The sequence below is a fragment of the Leuciscus leuciscus genome, assembly GCF_965113295.1.
Source record: "Leuciscus leuciscus genome assembly, chromosome: 8".
In the NCBI taxonomy this organism is placed as follows: domain Eukaryota; kingdom Metazoa; phylum Chordata; class Actinopteri; order Cypriniformes; family Leuciscidae; genus Leuciscus; species Leuciscus leuciscus.
Window position 1 is genome coordinate 12,047,804 of NC_138732.1, and position 14,096 is coordinate 12,061,899.

General features: G+C 36.1%; 1 protein-coding gene across 2 annotated transcripts in view; it reads left to right on the forward strand.

Moving 5' to 3' along the window:
• Nucleotides 1-14,096, forward strand: part of ldb2a (LIM domain binding 2a) — a 58,745-nt gene that overhangs the window by 41,315 nt on the left and 3,334 nt on the right. The window contains exons 4-8 of one of the 2 annotated variants that reach the window (XM_082177882.1): nucleotides 265-387; nucleotides 2,671-2,754; nucleotides 4,587-4,710; nucleotides 8,382-8,435; nucleotides 9,085-9,218. In XM_082177882.1, coding sequence (XP_082034008.1) covers nucleotides 265-387; nucleotides 2,671-2,754; nucleotides 4,587-4,710; nucleotides 8,382-8,435; nucleotides 9,085-9,218 — 519 coding nt within the window. Of the gene's footprint in view, nucleotides 1-264; nucleotides 388-2,670; nucleotides 2,755-4,586; nucleotides 4,711-8,381; nucleotides 8,436-9,084; nucleotides 9,225-14,096 lie in introns of both variants that reach the window. The other variant, XM_082177881.1, reaches the window with a different exon arrangement.

A 14,096-nucleotide genomic window follows, 5' to 3' on the forward strand; every position in this document is an offset into this window, starting at 1 on the left:
TTCCATTTCGTTGTCCTTCAGTTCAGGTATACAACATAAACACCTTTTATTAGGAAATAGCTTTGAAACTCTGAAAAGTCGAACTACTCTGACATAATATCTGAATTGACGGAATAAATCTCACCTGCATTCTGAAACTCTTTGAGTTTGCGTTTTTCTCTAAACTTATTTCATCACGATGAGAGAGACATTTAACACAAAGGACATATCAGCAGACTGTAGTCTTTGAAGACATCATAGATTTCTCAATGTTTGCATTCTCAGGTGTGTACGGAGGGCAGGTTGATTCTGGAGTTCGCCTTCGATGATCTGATGAGGATCAAGACGTGGCACTTCAACATCAGACAGTATCGGGAACTCATCCCACGGAGCATTCTAGCCATGCACGTGAGTTTGATATCATCACTCCATCCTAGGGCTGTCCTACCACTTGGTTTGGTTGGAGGTGTGTGTGCAGTATATCAGTTATTTTGCAAAGCTATTCATTTTATAAAATTTAGTTTAGCGGTTTTTGATCTTTGCTTCCTTTCCAAACTCAAATGTTACACTACCATTCAAACTTATGATTTTTTATATTTTTTAAAGGCTCTCATTCTTATCAAGACGACATTTATTTGATCGAAAATACAGTAAAAACAGTAATAATGTGAAATATTACTACAATTTAAAATAACGGTGTAAAACGGAACTGATAACATAGATTTACATATGGCATAAACTAAGATTTTTTTTTATTATTGTTTATTATGAGACATCAAAGCTGCCTTGGATGGAAAATATATTTTAAAAAAGTACAATCAAAAAGTCAATTGAGTAAAACCTAACTTTTAATGACTCGTTGCTTTTTAAGCAATATATTTAGCTTTAAATCACATTTGAGTTTTAACTCATCACTCCCCCTTGTAGATTCAGAGATAGTGTAGTTTTAGAAAGTTTGTTCACAGCAACTTATAAAATTCACATGCTCTTAAATTGGGCCCTTTGGGGCCATGTATTCTGGTGGAGAGGGAGAGAGAGTGAATGAGGGAGAAAGGGCTTTGAAAGATTTTTGACAAGGATAGTGCAAAAGTTACTGCAGCATGTTTGATCAACTCATTCTCGTACACATGGGTAAAGCTGCAAAGAATTGAGTCAAACTCATCTGATCAAGGCTAATGAGAATATGAGCACATTGGAGGACCCGTGTTTTAGATGCTCAAAGCGGACTGCGGTCTGGTTCCGGACCCTGGCCTGGTTACAACCGTACCATGAGACATACTGACAGCGGTAGCACCGTTTAACCGTTTCTAGAGTTCAAAGTGAGCAACGCATTAAACACACCACAAGCGCTCAGGGTCGTGTATGGTAAGGATTTTTAGGCGCTATATCCTTTTTATCGAGCCCTTTCCATTCTTTGCATGTTGATGCAACATACAAGGAAGATGGACAAACATCTCTACCGCTAAATCGCCAGTTATTTTAACAACAGTAGCAGAAACACGGTGAGCAGCAAAATAGATTAATATTTTCTCTAAAACACTGCCGAAAATAAGATTGCAGCAAATACAATTATTTTTATCATATGATTTCCGACCGTTTAAATAGACAAGTTTTTTATAAGACTTTTTTCATCTACATTTAACATTATTAATCAATATGTCAATTGCATTTCATAATAAACAATGTTATAATTGGGACAGTTGTTTGTTGATGGCAAGGAAACAACTAAAATTTTGAAATTACTAGAATTACTGTTTTCTGATCAAGATGAGAGTGTTTTGATTATTATGTACATTGCTTGTTTGTATTTTAGATACTCGTTATAAGCTAAATATAAAAATGGTCCAGACTTCAAGAGGAAAACTCTGAACCCCCATACAGTATACACTATTTTCTGTCACATAGCCTTCTGCCATACACACTGTAGTGTAAAAATAATAATAGCCTGATGAAACATCTCATCTGACCTTTAAAGAATTAAATCCAATTTTACAAAGTACTACTGCTGTCAAGATGGAAATTTAGAACTATTCTACTAAATGTGTTGTCCAGACCTCCACTGGGAAGTAAATATAGAGACCGGACCACTTGGAAATTTAATTGAATACCCCGGCTCTACTCTGCTAGTTTACACTGCCCCGACCAATCAAGTGACAGGAGCTCAATGATTGGCTGATGTCATTGCTATGTCAATCATCTCATGCTGCTTAACACAATTTACCTTGATGAATCTGGTCAATAATTTACCAGTAAGAACAAAAACTGCATTAGTTTGTAATTCATAGTGAAATTCACTATAACATTTCAATTTACATGTAGTCAATCAATATTAATTAGCAGCTGCAGCACACCCCTGATTCAATGCCCAAAATCTGAATCAAAAATGTATTCAGCGTAATCACAGTGATTCAGATAAATTGCATCACTAGAATCTCTACAGCACACAGAAATAACAGCTCTTCCAGTGTTACAACCACCATAGACACAGAGAAAGACACATGTCCCCCAATCCTCGCCCCTCAGATATTCAAAATATAGATCTGAATATCACCGTGAATATGTGGTCATATCTGGGGTCTCAGAAATGAAGCATTAGAAAAGCCATATGAGTTGCTTTTGGTCGATAACATGCTGTGGATTTTGGGGGAGGTTGTATTAAGTGATAAGTTTCTTTTTTTTGTCCACCTACAGGCACAAGACCCTCAAGTCCTGGAGCAGCTCTCGAAAAACATCACCCGCATGGGACTGACCAACTTCACCCTCAACTACCTCAGGGTAAGCAGAACAAAAATGATTTTGTTCAGTCTCCCTTACAGAAAAAGTATTGTGAAGAAACCATGGTCCATTGATGGTATCAGATGATAATTCTATGGTATTATGGTATCTTGTATACCAGTGGTTCTCAACCAGAGGGCCAGGGACCACTAGGGGCCCTCAGCAAACATCCATCCATCCATCCATCCATCTATCTATATCTATGTATCTGTCTATTTATATATCAATACAAAATCAAGACATGTTTTCTAAAACATTTGTAGAACTTTTTTTTATCTCTAAATAAGAGAGAAATACTGAAAATATCTTATATTGGGGAGGGGGAGGGGGAGGGGGTGGTGGGATATTAACAGAATGCCTTCAAGTCAAACAGGCTGAGAACCACTGCTGTATACCAATGGTATGTGTCCAAAAACTCATGATATTACCCTGGTAATTAAACATGGTAATTCCTTTTAACTTGTGTATGTTACTGTTATTCTTAGACTGTGCATAGATAGTGAAAAATGCAATATAAAATATGTATGTAAATTTGTACACTTATATGTGACTAAATGTGTGTGTGTGTGTGTGTGTGTGTGTGTGTGTGTGTGTGTGTGTGTGTGTGTGTGTGTGTGTGTGTGTGTGTGTGTGTGTGTGTGTGTGTGTGTGTTAACACTGCTCAGAATTTATTAACCAGCTTCACAGTTGCTTTGTTTATTCTCGTCATTTCAGTGTGAGTGACAGCTCCGTTTTGCAAATGGGAGAACAAGAGAGGGAGAGAAAATGAATTGGATAGAGAGAATTAGCATAACATTAATGAGCGTTCCCGTTTGAGGTGCGGCATTGTGGATCTCTCTCTGCACTGAGCTCGAGAAAACACAAACTTGTTTATCGCGAGCTGCTGGGAGAAGCGAAGGAAAAAAGGCCATTTCAAGGTTTTCAGAACAGCCGTTTTTTCTTCCACTGAGTGTGTCTTTCTCAGTTGTTGTTGTTGCTCGCATTAAACGCACAGTCTCACTTATAAACGCAGAGTTAAAATGCAGTGGAGCAGCCTAAGCTGAATTGTGAATTAAATTTGGATTATACGCAGCTCTTGTAACAGCAAGTCTATGCGCCCTCAGCTAAATCTGCACCTGTTTTTTTTCACTGCACATGATCAGCCATGGTGCATATACATATACAGTAGTATATACCATCATGTATTTTATATATACCATATATATATATATATATACTGTCATATGTTCCCATTATTTAAAAAAAGCCTCAGACTCATTCGGCTCTGAAAAAGATTAATCATTCATAATTGTTTTGACTGACTTAATTGAGGGGTCAACCTCTGGGATTTTAGCAGTGCACTGTAATTCCCGTAAACAAGATCATTTTCCCTCTCTCAGGGGTAATTTCTCACGATCCTTGCATTGGCTTGCTGTAAAAATACCTCGTAAAAGTGACTCATTAGCATCGCTTGAAAAGACTGCATTTGTTTCAGCACGTTTATCAGTAGATCCACACTGAGGATGTTTCCTGTGCTCGGACGCAATAAGACAACTGTCCGGCGAGATGGACAAGGAAGCTTGTAGGTTTCCTCACATTCAGACTAGAAATAGCCCTGCTCTGTGGGCCCGGATCCAGAGATTGTTTCCCTGGACCTGTGGAAGTGAGAGGATACATCAGCGTTAGGATAGGATCCTGTCAGTGGGAAATGATTTGTGTGTGTGTGCGTATCCGTGTGAATTTCAGGCCACCCGCTGTGTGATTTAAATGCTAATATTGTTAAATCTTTAAAATGGGTAAACTGACAGTAACTGATGATGTTTCATGTGTATGTTTATGTGCGTTTCTTCCAGTTGTGTGTCATTCTGGAGCCGATGCAAGAGTTAATGTCTCGACACAAGACCTACAACCTTAGCCCGAGAGACTGCCTAAAGACCTGTCTGTTCCAGAAGTGGCAAAGAATGGTGGCCCCTCCAGGTAACCGCAAATCACTGTCCACTGTATTACGGGACGGGGACACTCCTAATGGCAGTAATTTGTGCTCTGACCGGATCCTCACGGATGTGTGTGTTTAATATCATGGTCTTTGGGAATATAATCTCTAATTCAGCTCTTCGGTGGGACCTATCAGGGAAAACGAGTGGGAATTTTGTGGTTTTACATTCTTAGGTGGGCCTCTCCATCATTATTGGCTGTATATAATACTAGAACAGACAACCTGCTAGTTTTAAAGTGACCCCAAAGTGTTTGGACACGTAAGCCAAACTTTAAAAATGTATGAATGTCAAAAAAAATAAACAAAGTGTTTGTTGTAGTGTATTTAAAGAGCAATTAATTTATTAAGCAGAGAAAATGTATTAAATAAAAATAATTTATTAATAATTTGTATTAAATATATAGAAAAATCTGAATGTATTATAATGAAGATCATAATATATTGTAATATAAATAAATTATGAGTATTATGAGGTTTTGTATTCTATTGAGAGATAGAATACATCAAAAAGATCAGTGTCAACTTAATAGAAAGAATATTTTCTAGATTTTAGAATATTTTACACATTTCAGATAAAATGGGTCTTTATACTTGTAATTATAGAGTTGCCTTTTATCATTTAGACAATGTGTCCCTCACAAGGGAATATCATATGTAGGATTCCTTGGCATCCAAAAGTAAAAATGTGTATATATACATACATGCACAATATATTTGTGTGTGGGGCAAATAGTTAAATCAAGTCACCTTCATTTATATTTTGCGCTTTTAACAATATTAATTGTTTCAAAGCAGCTGTACAGAGATAATAGGAAATTACAGTAACAGAGATTGTTTGGCTTTACAGCAGCTCTAGGATAAAGTCCAGCTAAAGTTAGTTTTGATTGATTGATTCACTTCCATTGCGAAGATCATTAGTTATTAACTTAGGGGCCGCTAACACGACACCGTTCTAACAGAAATTATGTTGTCCGCCCATCTGCACCAAACAGTGCCTGGTGGCTCGAGAACGCACTCCCGGAAATAGGTTCCAAGGTGCAAACGATTATCCGTTATCTCTGCGCAAACCTACGCAACCTCTGTGCAAACGTCTGTGCAAACACAGACACATGCACATCACTTGTTTAGTCCAAATGTATGCGCGTTTGAATATATATGTGCGCAGGCGTGTAGACCTTCTTTACAAATCAACCCTCAACAAACTACTTGTCTGGCCTTAAAGATTTATAATACAGAATTAATTATCGCGTCCGCATAGCCACGTGGTGACTCGCGACAACGTTTTATCTGTACAGAGGTAAAGGGAAGGGAAGGAGGCCTTCACAGGGGAGAGCCTAGTTGACACTTCAGGACTGCGTTGTCGTCATGTCCAGGCGCAGGTCCTTCATCAGATCTGGATACAGCCTGGATCTGGCGGACTGCAGTCCCTATATTTATATTCTCTCTATAGTTTTTGGGGCTACTTTGGGACTACTGTCTAATGGAAACAGGATGGTCACAAGTCTTCTCTTTTTTTACATATCCTTTCTAAAATCTCTTAAAGTCCCCCTGTAGTCAACAATTGTATCCCTCAAAACTCATCTTTGATCACCAAAATTACACTTTTTTTTCCCCTCTGTGATTTTTTTTTATTATTCATGCCTTAAAATAGCTTGAATGTAACTCTACACCCTTGCTTTATTTAGTATACGCGGATCCATGAATATGCTAATTAGCCCCGCCTCCCCTCACTCACACCAGCTCAGAGCTCCGAGATCCACTCGGTCAATTTTACTGTATAAACGCTGCACGATGGTAAGTGGAAATACTGGTTAAATTCAGCCATATATGTTTGAACCAGAAACTGATTCAGAAGAAGTAGAAGAGCGAATTATACAGGCTCGATGTCGATGTATCAGAATGGTAATGCATTTTATGTGTCGCTCTCTACAACGTCGGACACGTAACAGTAATTAATATGATTAGCCTTTTGCTTGACTACGTTATCAAACAGCTAATAATGTGTTGCTAATGTTACACAAACCATGTTCCCGTTTGCCATCTCAGAGTCATACAGTTGCCTTCTAAAAATCAGCATCCTAACAAACGCTTTGAAAGGCATATAGGCGATTTCAAACCGTGTTTTTGAGACTGCAGTTTTTTTTTCACTGCAGTTTAAAGGAGAAAATAATCAGTAATGGTTCTTACTTATGAATTTGCACATGGTTTGTCTTAAAGCATATTTAAAACACCACATAGACATAGACAACATTAAAAAACTAGATTTTCACCACATGTGGATTTTAAATGCTCTGCATTTGGCAGATGACGAAGGGATTAGACATCAGTAGATGTATCTTGTTTGATGCCTTTGTGTGTCGCTTGCATGTTCCTCAGGGGGTCAAATCAATCAATGGCAATGATTTAAACTTGTCTTTAGAACACACAAAGGGTTTACTATACATTATGATCTAAACAGTGACAGCATGACATGTATGAGACTGAAAACACATCCTTCATCCGCTCCCTGTGGATGAAACCCTGTACGACCCTCGTCCACTCGTTAGTCGTCAGCACTGGCCTTCTCACAATTCGTATCGAAGTGGATCTTCTGTAATTGTCGTTTCCTTATTAGCTTTGCTTCCCTCTTTCCTCCCATTCTTTTAAAATCTGGAGAGCATTTGTGTTCAGGAACAGGAAGGAAAGAAGGTTGCCTTTAAACACTGATAAGTACATTTTTGGCCCTTTTTTCACATGTATATGTGTATGTGTGGAAATGAGTTCGTTTAGTACGTCATTCACACACTTGCACTGATAAAAATACAAAAATAAAGGTTATTCTCCAAAAAACCTAAACAATGTCCTTGTACAGTCTGTTTTGGATATGATGTGAAATCTGTCACACACAAACAATGTGGACACATCTCCCTGTGTGTCCAACCTCTAAAATGAATTTTATTTTCAGGCATCATTGCATTAAAAATTACATTAATGACTAACAATGTGCCAAATATTTGTTATACTGAAATTAAATTAATATAATAACAATACATGGCTGTACAGAACATTCTTTACAACATTAGCTAACTTTTATTTTTATGGATATTGTATATAGTTTAGGGTTAGGAAAGATTTAAGAAGTATCTTATGCTCACCAAGGTTGCATTTATTTGATGAAAGATACAGTAAAAACTGTTATATTGTAAAATAATATGAAACATTTTACTATTTATTTTTTAATGTTTTAAATGTGATTTATTTCTGTTCAAATGTATTTTAAATATTATTTATTCCTGTAAAGCTGATTTTTAAGCATCATTACTCCAGTTTTCAGTGTCACATGTTCCTACAGAAATCATTCTAATATGCTGCTGTTATGTATTGTTATTTTAAGAAATATTATTATTATTATAAGTATTATAAGAATTATTTAGTCATAAATTTACAAAAAGTGTGTAAACTAATTTATGATAAAGATTTCTACATGTGTGAATAAAACAATTGTGCAATTAAAGTTATATATGTATTTATTTATTTTTTATCTGCTGTTATCAGCAGTCTTGCCATTTACATTTGCATATGTCTTCTGGTCCTGGATATGCATAACTACTTAATTTATTAAGTATATAAAGTATTTTCTGGAAAATAAATCTTGCTTTGGATATGGTTTCAGCTGGACATCCACAGAACTTCAAAACAGAAATGTTCCCCTCAAATCACAAAAAAGGTACTTGTCTCGTCTTCTGAATCATCTTCTAATAGGGCAACCTCATTCTGTGTCTAAATGGAAACCTATGAAAAACATTTTCCTCTCTGTTTGAATCATGAATGCTCAGCATAAAAAGAGAGATATTGCAGGTGGATATTTCAGTAGTCAATATAAATAGGCAATTTGTTTGACTAAAACTTGTTTAATTTCTTCATTAAAAGGTATTTTAAAACAGGTTACATAAATGTGTTACATAAGTTATCCAGGACTTATAAATCTCATTTTAAAGACTGTGATATTTAATGAAAGTAAACAGCATTTAGACATTAATGATATAAGCGTGCATGCATGGCTGCAGAGACTGCAGTGCGCACTGTTGAGCATTTATGCAAATGAAAGCAGAGGTTCTTTCTTACTAGTGCATGTCTTGGGAGATGTTTGAATGCTCTTTTAATCTCTCTCTCACGCAAAAAAAAGAAAAAAGCATGATGCATTTGTTTCCCTGTGTAATCGCCCATATGTGTTTGTGTTTGTGCTATGTTGGAAAAGTCTTTTTTCTTCCTCCGTGTGCATGCACTCGCATTGTGGCATGTTTGTGAGTGTGTGTGCGTTTGTCTTTTATTAATACTTCTCGTCTGTGTGTGCTTGTGTGTTTGCTGGAGAGCAGAGCCCACTCGACAGACCACGACCAAGAGAAGAAAGAGGAAGAACTCCGCCAGCAGTGCGTCTAACAGTAGCCTAGGCAACAGCGCTGGCGGCAAGAAACGCAGCCCTGCCAACAACTTCACTCTGGCCAGCCAGGTACCTGTAAGCATCAAATCTTCTTATTTACACACACACATTGGAACCATCCAAAATCCTTAATGCTATTTTGCTCTGATTGCTTTCCTAAGGATATGATTATAATTATGCTGTCAAAACACATATTAAGTGCCGCTTGTAGTTTTGATTCACAGCGAGTTGTTTGACAAGAACTCATTCCGTTGTATAGGGATAGTCCACTCAATAATGAAAAGTTCTGTCAGTTTTACTCACCCACGTTATTTAAAACCCATATGACTTTGTTTAACTACCGTACAACACAAAAGGTGCTTTTTTTTTTTTTGTTGAGAAAATTATTTATTTGCATAAAAGTCTTAATTATTTGTTTTTCTTTCAGCTCAGCTTTTTAGTAGTAAAAAAGTTTTATTTTCAGTATCTGATACCAGTATCTAAAGAATGCTCAATATATAGCCTACTAAATACATATGATAAAATATATTATAAAAATATATACAAAATAAATATATGATAAAAAATTTGAAAATATAATTGCTGAAATTTAATAAACATTTTATATGCACAGTATTTAAAAAGTGTGCATTATAAACAGTTCACGTGCATGTGTCCACGTGGCCTGGTAAACCCCACAAAGTTGGCAATATCCGAAATCCTTGTCCTTGTGGGGACATTTTTTGGTCCCCATGAGGAAAACAGCTTATAAATCATACTAAATTATGTTTTTTGAAAATGTAAAAATGCATAAAGTTTTCTGTGATGGGTAGGTTCATGGGTAGGGTTAGTGTTGGGGATAGAATATACAGTTTGTACAGTATCAAAATCATTATGTCTATGGACTGTCTAGGGCCATGTGTGTGTGTTAATATAAATAAATATATATACATATACATATATATATACACACACACACACATACATACATATATACACACCCCTATGAAAACTAATGACGACTTGGGCCGTCGAGTTCCAAAATTACATAAAAAGTATAAAAAACTGATCATACAAGTAGTCCATTTGACTTCTGCGCTATATAAATATTCTTGGCATTCGCCATTGCTCTTCTTGGCACGTTCATGAAAAAAGAGGAAACTTCTGATTCATAAACAAATCATTCTTTTTAGTAAAATCTTTTCAGTGAATCAACTGATTCTTTTTATAAAACCAGATTTAATTATTTGTTTATAAATCTGACTCAGTCGACCTGGTTCTCAAATTCAACTCACTGATTCAGTGATGTGTTTGCAATTGTTAAACGGCACACTGAATGGGATTATCAGTGAACAATGACTTAAATTTCAGTCTATTCCTCACACAAAACTACTGTACGGCTTCAGAAGACATATTATAGCGGATGGGTTGTATGGAATACTTTTATGTTTTATTTTAATTGCATTGAATAGTGCAATTACAAGTGACAAGCACCATCAAAATTTCTCTTTTTGTGTTCCACGGAAATAAAAAATTCATACAGGTTTGGAACAGCATCATTGTGAGTAAATGACAAGTGATTTTTCTTTTTTTTTCTTTTTTTTTTGGGTGAACTTTCCTTTAAACTGTATTTTATCTGTATTGATTCTGCTCCTTTTACAACTATTGACACATTACCGTGTTGACATGTTATAATAATGTGATATTACTTTGTTCATGGTTTGAGTTTTGGGCCATTACACACATATAAAACATATTCAATTCCAATGCCAAAGTAAATACACTCTCAGCACCTTCACAGAGAGAGACTCCTTAGCCCTCATTTTCTATTCCTATATTACCCACTTACAGTGTTTAACCCCAATACAGAGGCATTTATCCCAGAGTGCCTCTTTATCCCCCAGGCTTCCTTTTCAGGCATTACTCTAGCGGTTGATGTGTTCTCCCAGTTTGCACACCGCAGGGTCAAACGCACAACTCACGAGTGCTAAAGCTGTTTTGGGGAGTGGTATTGTGAGGCGGTAAATTTGTTTGCAGATGGATGATGGGATTTGTAGTGCGTGGCTTTTCCCCTGGAGTTCAGGGACACTTGGATACATGAATGCCAAAGAGGAGATTAAAGAGAAGAGACACCCAGAGCTGTTTGCTTACATGCTCAGATGGCAAAAAAATTGTTTTTCGTTACAAGAATTCTCAACCAAAAAAAATACAATTGTATCAAGCCTTTATTTTAACTTTTTTCTTCAGCTCAGCTTTTTAATAATGATCGAACAATATACATGTGTATATATACAGGTTTTTTTTTCAAAATCCAATGCCAATATCTAGTGAACAGGATGGCCAATGCCTAATATATAGTCAATTATAAGTTCATATTATATTATTATAAAATAAAAAAATAAATGTATTATATAAAATATGAAAAAAAATTTTTTTATATATATATACTACTATAGTATTTATTTATTAAAATAATGAATTTGCTTACTATTTTTCAATTTTGAGTTTTTATTTTGAGTTTAAGTTTTAGTAATTTTCCTTTGAACTTTTGTAAAAAAAAAAATACAAAAAAATGTATTATTAGTTTTGGGAAAATATTTCTTTTCATTTTCTAATTTTCATTTAGTTTCATTTTTTAAGTGTAGCCTTTCATATAATATTTATATTTTATTTCAGCTTTTTAGATTTAGTTAACAATAACAGCCCTGATCTGTATGATATAATTGGAATTTAAATTAAATATTCCTTATAATTCCATTATATATGACCATATAACATTTATATATATATATATATATATATATATATATATATATATATATATATATATATATATAATATATATATATGATTTCTCTCTCTGTTTGTAGGTAACTCTAATTGCATATATTTTTCCCTGCTTGTATCTAGCCAGTGTCCATCATTTTAAGGACAGCAGACACATTCACACAAGCAGTGAGCAAATTGTTGGTGTGAGCAACTGGCTCTGTGCCAGCACTCATTATCATATAGATCGTGTGTGTGTGTGTGTGTGTGTGTGTGTGTGTGTGTGTGTGTGTGTGTGTGTGTGTGTGTGTGTGTGTGGTTGTGGTCATACGGGTGTGTGTCACAACGCTCTTCATTTTACTCCCCATTCGAAGCAGCGAGCCTCATTGTAAGCAATGTCGCCGTGCATCGTGGAGAGGAACACGCCGGTTACATATGTAGCGTGGCCACTTGGCTTTGTCTGTGCAGTCATCGCATGCTGCCTGATCGGCCTCCTACGTGAGCCCAATCACAATGAGCTGATCATGTGATCACCAGGTTGGGGAGGGGGTCTTGTGTTCAACAGTATTACAACAGTGCCCTCTTGTGATCATATTTTTGGCCTGAAATTATGATTTCAATAGTATAATAACAAGTTGGATAGTTGTACATGTGTAATATGCCTGGTTATGGTAATGTATTGAAATTTTTCTCCAGTCTTAAAAAAATGTCCAGCTCAAATGAGGGCTTTCTGTGCACCTCGAGCTCAGATCCAGGTGATGCTGAGCCAGTTTGGGAACATTCATTCAGGTAGTCTGTGTTTAGCTGTGGGCGGCTCAGTGTGGGTTTAGCCACAGGCTACATCTAATTAGACAAGAGCACTGGACAGCCTTTCCATTTGATAGCAATTAGAGCTCTTCGTCAAACCACCAGCTGGAAACCTGTAGGTGTGTGTGTGTGTGTGTGTGTGTGTGTGTGTGTGTGTGTGTGTGCTAATGTTTGTGATCCTGGCCCCTGGTTTAAAACCCAGACTGCAGGGCGACAGTTGCCGTTCAAAAACAGATGGCAAATTCAAGGCTCGTTGGCAAGCGCCGTTCTTTTTTTTTTTTTTTTTGTCTAATCGGTAACATTTCAGCTAATGACTTAATTAGCTATGCAAATTGACAAATCAGTGTGTGGATATTGTTATTTAGTCAAAAAGCCCACCTTAATGAATGAGAGTAATTAAGAAGCAGAGGGGTGGGAAGGACTGACAGTGACTCTGGGGTCTCAGCCAAACCCCTCACGAAACGACACGAGTCATCGCTCAAATAAACACAGATGCAACAGTAAAAGAGCTGAATCACGAGACAGGTTATGCAAAGTGAGCAGCTCCAGGAGTGTGAAGGGTACGAGGACTCGCACAGCTGGAAACCAGAAAATAAACAGGAAAACAAGGTGCACTTCACTTTTAAGGTTCAATTGGTTAACATTATTAGATAATGCATATTAGATAACATGAACTAACAATGTTCATTTCATTTATTCATCTAGAATAATGCTAATTTATGCATTTACTATTGTTAATATGAATGTTCACAATACATTAACTAATGTTAAAGGGTTAGTTCACCCAAAAATTAAAAGTCACAATGTGACTACATTCCGAAGATGAACGACAGTCTTATGGGTTTGGAACGACATGAGGGGGAGTAATTGATGACAGAATTTTCATTTTTGGGTGAACTATCCCTTTCAATTTATATGGCTTAAAATATTTAAATAGTAATAATATTTCACAATATGCAGCATTGGTGAGCGGAAGAGACTTCTTTCGAAAGCATAAAAAAAATTGTACCGACCTCATACTTTTGAACGGTACTGTATGCATAGCCACCATAATAAATGATGTAAAGTTCATTGTTAGTTGATTGTTACATAAGCTAATGTTACGAATTGACCTTATTTTAAAGTGTTGCTGGGCTGATAGCACGTTTGCCATTTGCAGAAATTTGAATTAAAAGCAAAACTGCATTTGAAATGCAATCACAATGATTAATAGGCACACTGACATTCAATTTCATTGCTTCTGTTGTAAAAAAAAAAAAAAAAAAAAATTTAATGTCATACTAAAGTGTCACACACTACTACACACATTTCAGTTTAGCTTCGCCCAAATTATAACACTTGAGAACTTGACTGCATTAATATTTCATTAGAAACTTTTTTAATGCTTTGTATTTT